The sequence below is a fragment of the Pleurodeles waltl genome, chromosome 3_1 (assembly GCF_031143425.1).
Source record: "Pleurodeles waltl isolate 20211129_DDA chromosome 3_1, aPleWal1.hap1.20221129, whole genome shotgun sequence".
NCBI lineage: Eukaryota > Metazoa > Chordata > Amphibia > Caudata > Salamandridae > Pleurodeles > Pleurodeles waltl.
Window position 1 is genome coordinate 1,761,489,406 of NC_090440.1, and position 12,099 is coordinate 1,761,501,504.

At 41.4% G+C, this 12,099-nt stretch overlaps 1 protein-coding gene across 11 annotated transcripts in view; it reads right to left on the reverse strand.

The window, feature by feature from the left end:
* Nucleotides 1-12,099, reverse strand: part of ARMC8 (armadillo repeat containing 8) — a 526,273-nt gene that overhangs the window by 328,451 nt on the left and 185,723 nt on the right. For 6 of the 11 annotated variants that reach the window (XM_069225737.1, XM_069225738.1, XM_069225735.1 and 3 more), the window contains exon 4: nucleotides 2-168. In XM_069225737.1, the coding sequence (XP_069081838.1) occupies nucleotides 2-168 (167 nt within the window). The remainder of the gene's footprint in view (nucleotide 1; nucleotides 169-12,099) is intronic. The other 5 variants (XM_069225740.1, XM_069225739.1, XM_069225736.1 and 2 more) reach the window with 1 other exon arrangement.

The following is a 12,099-nucleotide window of genomic DNA, read 5'->3' on the forward strand; positions in this document are numbered from 1 at the left end:
CTGCGCCGGGTGAATGCCGGGATACCTTGCAGCAAGGCAGGGATAATGTGGCAGTCGAGCAAGGATTTAACGTTGTTTTCAGTGCCCATCGCCAAGCTCCCCAGCACCACAGCACACTCAGTTTTCAGCTCTGTGCCAGATGTTTCATGCTGCAGGAGATACAACAACCTGTTGAGACAAAGAATTGACATAAATATAGAGCTGAGGCACATAAATGAAAGCACAACACTCTCCATGCATAAATCAAGCCAATCTTCTATCACACTCTACATAGAAGACATCTATACAGGAGTAATACAGAAATGGTGCACTTAATGGCAGATAGAGATACCCACGATCATCTTGTCTTCTTGAATGCTCTCTTCACAAAGACCCTACATGATATCCGATTTTACTTTCCCTTGCAGTTTTCCCTACTTTCTGTCCTAGGTGAAAAACATTAAATGTTGTTGACTACATCATTTCTCCAGTGAAATGGTTCTAGGAATTCAAAATATTGATATCTATTGGAAAGGATTGCACAATGAGTGAATGCTTCTGTTTAATTTGCCAGCCATCTCTTTTAATATTTGAATTGTTCGATTCTTAGACCGATCAAGTTTGCATTTCAAAAGACACATCATTGGGTGACTTTTCACCACTCTGTAGACATGACTTCCATAACTGGCCACAGCACTTCAGATCAGAGGAATCTCTGGAACACTCCTGGCTTCAGGTAGTCATCTCACTATAGACAAACCAATGTTTTTACTTCCTTCCCAACAGAAGTCAGAGTTTAGAGACTAAGAAGTCTCCTAATTGTGACAACAAGAGCTCTCTAACTATTGTGACCTGGATGACCTCATCTACTGCTCACCTAAGTTACTCTGCATGTATGTCTCATATATGCAGCTCCTCTGCAATTTCAGTAATGAATGTGCAGAGGAGTGTAAAACAAAATAATGATTTGTGGCACCACCTGCTGCCTCCTTTATCTCAGAACAGACTTGATTCATAACACTATGCCATCATGGCATGGCAATTATGTCCCACCAGTCAACTGCAGCATAGATGCTGAGGTGCCCAGTCCAACTGTAACATCTGACCTCTCTACTTTACATTTTAGTCCTACAAACCACCAAATTAGCAGTATTTTTAAGGGTAACTCTGATGATCAAGCTCTCCCAGTTAACGCGCTTGTGATGGCTGCCACTTCCAAGGACCAGCCAATCAAGGGGATCAAGCCTCTCCTGGGCAATGAGCCATCGATGGATGGTCATCTTAACTCTCAACAGTCTTACTGTTGGTCATCTCAGTTCATATGTAACGGGGTGCAGTAGTCTTAGCAACAGAGTGAGTGTACTTTACTGGAATACTGCAGGGATTAGTAGTAAACTGGCTGATGATATCTGGGTTAGATATGTGTCAAATTATCAAGTGGTCTTTCTCCAGGAGACCTGGTCCTGCACAAATGTGGACATATACAACTTTTACTCAAAATACACTCCAGCGACTGTCATCCTAAGGGGGAGATAGAGGTGGCCTTTTAACTCTGGTGAATACCACATTTATGGCTGCAATCAGAAATGTTGACTTAGATTCTGCCTTTTTTTCCCCAAAACTTTTTGCCTCACAATTGTAGTGCTGCTTCCAACAGTGTTGCTTAATTTTTATTATAATAATTTCGATAAAATCAATGTTACTTTTATTTTCTCTCTTAAAAATGCTATTGATGTTATACTGGCCGGGCTGATAGCTGACTTTGTTATAATATTGGGAGGTTAATCATAGATTATGTACTGTCTCTAGTGGTAAGGTATGATGAGTGAGGACTGAAGACCCCTGTGACTTTTCCCATTTTGAGCATAACCCTTGTGGTGATCCGATGAACAGTTTGTTAATGATGTATGAATCCTTATATTGTTGGCCTGAGATTCTCAAGCAGGTCACATTCACAGGCAGAGGCAATGGTTCTATGATCAATTGCATCACACTTTTTAAGTCCTGGGCTGGGAGGGTGTGTAAGTTATTTAGGCTATCTTCATTTACAAATACTTGATTAGGCATTTGTGCGCCCCCACTTCTCCCACAAATGCTGCCACAGACCTTCAAGGGGGTGTGCTCCACAGCTTGAGGGCCTCTGACCTAAAGAAATCCGGAGGTGGATCAAAAATCTTGTTCTGGGTCTCAGCTGACACATTTCGAAGGGTGTGGTTGTCTGCTGGGAAAGGAGGTCAAGTGATAGTCCTTCAGATATTCGCTCCACAAAACTGCTCTGAGGACTCGAGTTATGGGGGCTTTCAGGAAACTCTGGAAGGTGCAAACGACGTCAGCAAGCCGTGTTTGATTTTTTTGCATTTCTTATGTGAATTTCACGACTTACCCAAACTCTGCCACCTCGATTTCGAACACTCACATGAGTGTCTTCAGGAAACAGAGAGCACCTGAGGCCTCAACCTCTTCTTCGACTCCTTGTTTCGAGGATAGTCACATATGGGTATCTGTCACTGACAGCTGTCAGTGGCAGTAGTAACGCAGATTAAAACCTGTTGTTTTGGACCCACATCTGCACATTATAGGGTACATTTTAGAGTTTTCCTTGACAGCACTGCTAGCTCCAGATCCATATTGGAAGGTGCGGAAAGAAAGGGAATGACGTCAGCTCACGGAAGAGACATATATAGTGGCCCCAACGATATATATGGAGGGGACGATTCAGATGCAGAGTCTCACAAAGCCACCTGTCATCATGCAAGAGAATTGCTGAAAGGCTTCTGGATCCAGTGTGGCACCTGGAGAAATTAATAAGATGATAAATCTGCGGCTAGAAATCTCTATTATAATATGACCTTTCGGGCTATAAAGGTCTGGCCAAAAGGATCATATCTCAGAAACATGTAGAACACTCCACTGACACCAGGTCATTGAGGACATAGATCATGTTCAAAATAAAGTCCATTTTATTTACATATCTAATGCAGCAAGCCCCAGATTACCTATTGGGTAAAATAGGGCCCTACACACGTGGTCATGACTTACACAGGAAGAATAAAGCTCTGAGGGTTCCAGAATTAAATATCTCTGTCAACCTAAGTATCCTGGAAAGTTTCAGGAAAACGCTGAAGACTTTGCCCTTTGCCTATGCAACTTTATAAGCCTAGTGCAAATTATATAAGTTCATTCAGTCAGTCTGTAGACTGTCGTTCTAGCTATCCTTTTACAAATATAGTGCTGTTAGAAATAGGGTCTCTAGTTGGCAGTGATTTGCACCCTGTCCAAGTAGGGAAGCCTCACTCTAGTCAGGGTAAGGCAGTCACACAGCTAAGATAACCCCTGCTCACCCCCTTATCTCAGAGATGATGTGCAAAGGGATATGTACATACAGACACAGTATAACAGTCAAAACACTACAAAAGGACTCCACACCAGTTTAGAAAACTAGCCAATATTTATCTGAATAAAACAAGACCCAAAAAGACAAAAATCCAACTTATAACAGTAACTATATTTCTTTTTAAAGGTTTCACTAAGTCTTAAGCCATAGGAATCAATGGTTGTATCTTTTTACCACAAAGTACCTGGGATGCATCAAAAACAAAGACGAGGTGGGCCGCAGGCGAGGCATCCAAAAGCAAAGCAATGCATTGGTTCCTTACAGCACAGGAGAGGTGATGCGTTGATTTGTTCCTCGCAGGAGAGGCAATGTGTCTGTTCCTTACTGTCAGGGTAGGTGATGTGTCGATTCTTTCCTCGCAGGAAAGGCAATGTCTTGATTTCCAGACTCGTAACCTCGGTTCCTAACTGCAGTGCAGGGTCCATGAGAAACTAGCACCCCAGGGACGATGTGTGGAAAATTGAGACAAAGTGTTGATGAGACGTGGTGAAACAGGCACTGCCTCAATTCTGCAGCCACAAGATAGGCCCTGCATCGATTCTTTAGCCACAAGACAGACGATGCATCGATTCTTTAGCTGCAACAGGTCGGTGCGTGGATTTTCTTCTTCAGGTCACCAGCTTACACTTCCAAAGGCCCAAGGACTGGAGTTGGCGCCACTCAGCAAGTCAGGACTCTCAGCAGAAGAGCCCAGGCACTGGCAGATGAAGTCTTTGATGTCCCTGAGACTTCTAACAGGAGGAAACCTCAGTTCAAGCCCTTGGAAAAGCTTGTTAAGCAGGATGTAGAATGCAAAGTCCAGTCCTATCACTCCCAGGACAGAAGCAGCAAGCAACAGGCAGAGTGGCAGTGCCTCCTACGGCATCTAGCTCTCCTTAATGGCAGAATGTCCTCAGTCTAGAAGTATTCTAAAGATGTGGCCTCAGAGGTCCAATACATATACTAATTTCTGCCCATGAAATAGGCAAACGTCAAAGAAAAGTCTCTGTAGTGCATATGACCCTGCCTTTTCTGCCCTGGCCCCAGACACACTCCAGGGGGTTGGAAACTGCTTTGTGTAAGGACAGGCAAGGTGCAAGTGTCAGCTCCACTCACCACTCTATCCCAGGAAGACCCATCAGGATATACAGGGCACACCTCAGCTCTCTTTGTGTGACTGTCTAGAGTTAATTCAGAAACAGCCAAACTGTCATCCTGACCCAGATGTCTATTCCACAGCCAGGCAGAGGCACAGAATGGTTAGGCAAGAAAATGTCCACTTTCTAAAACAAAGCTGACTCGTCAATCTGCTCTTTTCAAGTAGGAAAACGTAACTGAATTGACGCTCCCACTGTTTAATTGAACAATGTCACTGGAATTATATCACTTATATTCAACAATGATTCCTAACACAAAAGACCAAAAATGTATGTGCAATTTCTTTTTTAAATTCAAAAACTTAATTTGCTCTTACACAAAAATAAACATTTAAGCCACATACAGATCACATACATACAATAACAAACATTGATAAAAACTTAATACACGTGTTCTGAACAAATTTTCAAAAAACAAAAAAGAGTTCTAATGGTTCAAATTCATTTGCAGCTCCTAGGTATAGAGCCTAGTTCAAATACACCACATTCATACATGTGGCAAAATATAGGGGTAATATGTATTCCAGAACATGAATTCTAATTCTCCCTGTTTGCCCAGCAAACTCTCTGGGTGCTTTTTTTTGTCAACGCATTTCGAGCCCACAAATCTTAGGGATTCTCATCAGGACTCAGAACTCACAGACACACTAAAGAGAAACAAACACAAAATGTACACATTACTAAAACTACTGCAGTGCCTCTTACCTGCTGTCTGCTGACATAACCCACCTACAATTTACCTCATAATCAGGAAAAACTAGAAAACAAGCCAGTCCTGCGTAAATTTCTATCTGAGTATGAGGGGAGCCTTTCTTCTTTTTAATGTATTCTGCAGCGTGTTGCCCGCCACTATTATGAAATGAGAACCACAAGTGAAATGACTCAGGAGCTCCAACTTGTTTTAACTAAACCGAGACCCCAGCTAGTAATCACAACTCAGACTGTAAAACAAAGTGCTGCCACCCAAACGCTGTAAAAAGACAGATTGCTACACCTTGAACTGTTGGATTGTAAGAAGATACAATATTACATACACCGAAACCAAAAAGCTACGGAAGGCGTGTCAGTATACTATGGCAGATTGCTACAACTTAAACTGTTAAATCATAAGAAGATACAATGTTTCATGCAACCAAAACGCTTGGGAGGCCATGTCACTAAAATTGCGAAACATCAACGAAACCAACATTTCCACTAAAGGTAAACATGGAACACACATTCAGACCCTCGCTAAAACTGTTAAACACACAGATGTTCGGCCCTGAATGAGAAGGAAATTAAAATCCTCTTACTTTGGAATATGTTGTTACTGAGGACCTCGCTGTCGGACCACCTTGAACTCCGGAACGGACTCTTTCAAAATCTCTCTTGTGAGAGAAAAAACGTGCCTTAATTCTGTCATATTCTCTAAAATGAGCTATTTTGAGACGCCATGATCCAATATATTACACACCATCCTCCCACATGCAATTAGACTCAACTCCTCATCTCATAGTTCAGCAAAGATAAGGGTCGCGCTCTGGGTCTTAAATAAGGCTCCAGTCACTTTAGGTGATGTGTTATTACTGTGACGCACAAACCAGAGGAAAATAGCCGAAAACACACTCTTCTGTCATTTTGTGCTGCAGTGTGATAAGCAGATACCACCAACAACTTCATTAATTAAATGTGTGCAAATCTAGCACAATCACCAGACCGTAACTTGAGTTGTTCGAAGTGGATTCTGGGACGTTTAATAAAACCCATCGGGCCTCTTTAATCAAACCCGAAATCAAGTGGTGCCGAATGGTGTGCCAGTTCCATTACGGACCACGTGGGACACCAGGCAAAAGGATCAAACGTGACACCTGGCAAAAGAATAGACCAACACCTTCAAAATCTTCCTTTGTTTAACAATACCCGTGCTAAGGAGCCGTTAGACTAATCGAGTAGGATTCTGGGACCTTTAGTATTCCTTTCAGGATCCCTCTGATCTGACATTCAACCCACTCCAAAACAAGCTTTTTTACTAATAAATTGAAAAGCGAATAAATAGCCCGACCACTACTGTCACTTTATCCATCCCATAAGGCTTACAACACCACCTGATCAACCCAGACCAACAGTGTGTGAAAATCACAAACTAGATAGGCCAATAATGTATCTTACCTACCCAAAACAAGGCAAATCAAACTTTCCACGCCATCGGGTCCACAGTCTCAAATCCATTCTTTCAACACTTACAATAAATTGTGCAATTAATTGAATTCATTAAGGCCATCCAATGCAGTGTTAAATCTCAAAATTAGATGGACTTCTTTTCTCATTAGCAATCCATCTATATCACCACCTCTAGGACCAACTGTTACCACTGCCAAAACTGTCCATTTTAAATCGTTCTCTGAGTGATGCTATTCTAAGGAATGATTCACCAATGGTGGCGTTGGGACTCTATGTTTTATTCTAGACTTATGTTGTGTGATCCTCGGTCTTACTTCTTCGTTGGTCTTACCAATATAAAAATGTTTTCAGGGACACACAATACCATATACCACATTTTTGGTTTTACAGTTTGACAGTTCAAGATGATTTCATTTGATATCTTTATGCACAAACTCTTTCCCTTCCCTTGTGTGACTGTAGCAGACAAAAGACCCACATTTAATATGTCCTTCAACTGGCACCAAGTTCCAGACATGGCATAAATCACTTCTGACAAAACCTGGTGATGGGCAGGCTCTTTCCACTTGACTGCCTATACTTTGGTCTTTTTTCAGGGCAAAGAAAGGTCTCTCAAATGATTTGTCAAGTTTAGAAATCAAATGCCAATTCTGCAACACTATTTTCCTAAAATTGTTAGTCTGTGGACAGTACGTGGATACACAAGCTAACCTCTCTGACTTAGTCTGGTGTTTTGTTAATGTTTCATTTGGAGTCCACCTTGCCCATTTCATGCAGTTCTTTAACAATTTTTTTCAGATAACCTCTCACTAGTAATGTACGGCATAAATTGTGGGCATGTTCAATATATGCTTCTTTTTCTGAGCAAATGCAACGAATTTGCAAAAAATTATCATAGGGTAGATTATCATGGATACTGCGATGGTGGTGGCTGGAATAATGCAAAGGCTTATTGTGATCAGTGGGCTTGGTAAATAATGTTGTTTTTAGTTTTCCATCTCGAGGTTTGACCTTCGCATCCAAAAATGTTATAGTTTGACAACTACTAGTAAGACAGAATTTAATGTAATTTGATCTATGATTAAGCCAAACTGCAAACTGGTTCAATGTTTCTGCTGTACCAGACCAAATACAAAAAATACAATCGATGTATCTGAGCCGTTTCACAATGTTGGGCAGAAAAGGATTGTTATTGTAAACAAATCGTTCTTCAAACTGTGCCATGTACATAACTGCTAAATCTTGAGCAAAGGGACAACCCATTGCTGTCCCTTTAATTTGAAGAAAAAATTAATTATCAAATATGAAGTAATTAATTCAAAGCAAACCGAGCAAATTTTCAGATGAAATCAGTTTGAACCCGGTGTGACATGGGCCTCTTCTCCAAATACACCTCAAAGGCATCTAAACCATCTTCTTGGGGAATCTGCCTGTATAGTGACACCACATTTAACGTCACAAAAATTCGATACACAGAATAAAAATCCAAATCTTCTATTTTATTAATGAAATCAGTAGTATCTCGCTAATATGAAGGAACTTGTTGAACTACGGGCTTCAAAACACATCAACATATTTGGCAATGGGCTGTAGAAAAGAATCGCAGCCCGAAACTATTGGGTGACCCGGGGACTTCTCTTCCATCTTATGCACTTTAGCTAAAAGGTACAAAACTGCAACACAAAGTTTCCTATTAATGAGAAATTTGCACGCTCTAGGTCCAATCATACCATCTTCAAAATCCTGTTTAATCATGACTTCTACTTCTCCTTGGAGTTCCTTAGAGGGATGTTTTTGAAGCCTATGATAAAATTCAGACTATATTTGTATATCGCCTTCTCTCTTGTATTCTTCAGCAGCCCAAATGGCAATTGGCCCTCCTTTATCTGCTTGCTTTATGACAACAGACTGATCAATATTCAATTCTGACAATGCTTGTCTCTCTGCTTTTGAAATGTTGTCTTTAATGTACTCTTTTTTTCAAGTTGAGTAATGGCCGATAAAACTGTCTGCTCAAACACAAACACATCTTTAGGAACAGTGTTAGATGGAGTTTTCTATGTTCTGAAGTCTCAGGACCTACAGAAGAATCATGGTTCAAAAGGAAAGCCCTTAATCTAATCTTTCTACAAAATTCTAATGCCTCAGTTTTCAAACGCACAAATTTGATGTGTTTCGTTGGAATAAAAAAAACAAAAGCCCCTTATATAACACGTTTTCCTCATTTTCCGTGAGTGGCCTGTTAGAACGATTGAAAATGGGTGATTTCATTGATTTTTGCAATACTGACGTCAAGTGGTCATTTCCCAGGGCTGGAGAATCTGTTGCGCACCCTCACTCTGTCGGCCTTACCCTAAAAATGCCTGTTGGCGTTTGAGAATTCGGATTAGAAGTACCTTCGCCAGAGTCAGATTCCCCAGAAGAGGAGGAAGATGTTTCAGAAAAAGAAATAAGCTGACATCTAGAACGAGCTTCAAATTCAGGTACATATCTCCTTGACTCTAGACGTGTGTAAAACTCACTTTGAGATAAGGATCAACGACTTCTAAATTGGAAGATTTTTATCCCTTTCAAACTTGATGCTCCTTTGACTCATAATGAAGTTTTTGAATTCACCAATCTCCTTCTCTATTTTCTGTAACAATGCTTTTGCATCAGCCACTGAGTGGTTATCCTTGAGTTCTTGTCCTAAAGCCATGATTTCCTCAAGTTGTTTTTTGGCGATTCTCTGCGCAGTCTCAATTGTAAACACCATCAGATCTCTGCTACATTTTGTGCCTATGCAGCTGTATCCTTTTCCACATTCAGGGTCCTCAATAAATATTACTGGAATGTTCTTAATCTGAAGGCCCCAAGAGATAGTACCAGCTTTTAAATGTACTAAAAGAAAATGGGCGGGTAATTCACTAAAAATATGTTTTTTCTTTAATCTAAGCAATCTATTGGATTAATTTTGCTGCTTAGCAGCTGAACTTAATAAAACCCAAGTAAATGTAGAAGGAGCACTGATTAATCTTTGTATATGGTCAAACACTGCAGTGAGAGGTCTGAGACCCATTTACAAAGCTACTCATACAGGTGGCACGATCAGTGCTGCAGACCCACTAATAGCATTTCATTTACAGGCTCACATAGTGCACTTTAAAAGGGACTTACTAGTAAATCAAACACGCCAATCATGGGTAAACCAATTACCAATGCAATTTAGACAGAGAGTACTTGCACTTTAGCACCGGTAAAGTACCCAGAGTCTTTAAGCCAGCGAAAAAGAAATTCAGCACAGGATCAAAAACAGGAGGTCAAAAGCCAAGAAGACAGGGAAAACCACGCCAAGAGCTGGCAGGTCTAACAAGTGCCACTTTGGTCAGTGACTTGGTCCAAGTACTCAAAAACATCTTTTTGGCCTTTGGGTAAATGTTTACCTTTTCCTCTTATGCACCTTTCTTTAATCCTGCATTATTCTTTGTGATATAGTTTTTTGTGCCTTACTTTGTGTCCATTTCCAATGACTCTTGTTTCATACATAGATTTCATCCCATATATCCATCCGCACCCAGATGAAGGTCAGCTCACAAAGATGGCCCTCGTCTTTGCTAAAATATTTAGTTTCAGAGAAAATTAGTAATGGGGCTGAAATTCCTACTCATTGGCAGAGCAGCAGCTTGAGAGGTCATAGTATAGCTGGACAGGATTCCTGTGATAGACCATTTCTCTGTCTGCCATATCCTTTTCCACAACTGACCCTTGCTCTAGGCCTGGCTTGACAGCACAGCTGCTTGCAATGTCTACTGTTAACCAATTTTGTAAGATGTACACAAAATGGGCTTCTCCTCCACCCAGAGGATTATTTTCTCTCTCACCTCATGCAATTTGGGTAGGTTTGGTGCATCATTCCATCTCCTTTGGATTTCTTGCACTTCAATGCATGAGGGAATTTTTTACATCTCAAAAATACCCTGGATCAACACACGTTCAATTCCTTATTTTACAAATTACACAAAATAGCATTTCTTTATGTAGAGGATTATCCACCAGGACAGTGATCACTACTAAACAGCCTTCCCTTTCTTAGCACCAGCAAAACCCCGGAAAAGATGGTCTTGGGACTCAGTGTGCTTTTGTACCCTTGATGAAAAAACAGAGTTCTGTTAGGGTCTTTAGAGGAATGTTTAGAAGAGAAAAAAAGCAGAGACTGTCATGGACTGGCCCACATTGGTGAAGCAAAATGACTTTTGGTAGAAATAAAGCACAAACCTGCAGGATAAATTTTTCAGGAAACTATATGATTTGCAGGGGTTGCACAGACAGTGCCTACAGCCCACTGACATGGCGTCAAGTTGTCATTATGACCTCCACAGGCCACCGACTGATGGATGAAAAAAGGATTGCAGAGTCAATCAAATCTTTCATTCCACTGGGAACCAGAGACCCCCTGATCTTCACTTATCCCAAGTGACAGTCCCAACCAAAGGCAAAGTGTTTGGGGAAGGGAGGATGGCATGCTGCACGACAGGCTGGTGTCCGTCTACACCACCTAAGGTCCTGGGGCTTGCTCCTCTGAGATAAGGATGCAGTCCAATAAGCAAGCCCAGTGTTCTGGTTACTAAAAACAGGTTTCATTCTAAGGTCTACATGTGCCAGTGGGCTTGGGGGAGAAGGAGGACGCAAGAGACCAGGAGTTCAAGATGTCCCAATCCTTCACACCAGAACCTGGAGTGAGCCTCAAAACATCAGGATAATTTCCTGAAAGTCCAAGAATCATTGTAAGGGTGGGAAGGTCCTAGAATGGCAAGGCGTGCAGTATGGTTGATATTAGAGGAACCCTCTCTACAGGCGTTAGATGCAGTGTTGATTAGATGACAGAAAACTATGGATGAAAAAAGTTGTAAGTTGTCTGGAGGTGGCCGCAACGGACTGCTGGAAGTCCACCATATGCCAGGAAGTCAGAGAAGTAAGGGAATATGCGTATCCTTGACCACTGAAGATGAGCCACAACCACTGCCATGACCTTCGAAAATACCAGGAGAGAAATGATACCAAGTGGTAGAATGGGAAATTAGAAATATTCCAAGCTCACTGCAAACTGAAGATAATGCCTTGGGACCACTAGAAAGGCACATGAATGTGCTTCTGCTGCGGGTCCAAGGGTACCCTCCAATCCCCCAGATCCAGAGAGGAAAGACCCTAGGCAAGAGTGAGCATCTAGAATTTGTACTTTTATAGGAAAGCGAGCATATGACAAAGATCTAAAGTCGAACTCTGGCACAAAGATATAGCAGGATTAAGACATCCCACTCTTCGTCACTTTAGAGGTCCTCTCTACTCACCCTCTGACCCAAAAAGCACATTGTGCTGCTGTTGTCTTGAATACACTGCAAAGATGAAAAGCCAGGAACCATCAAAAGGCATGTCCATGAGGAATAGCTGTAT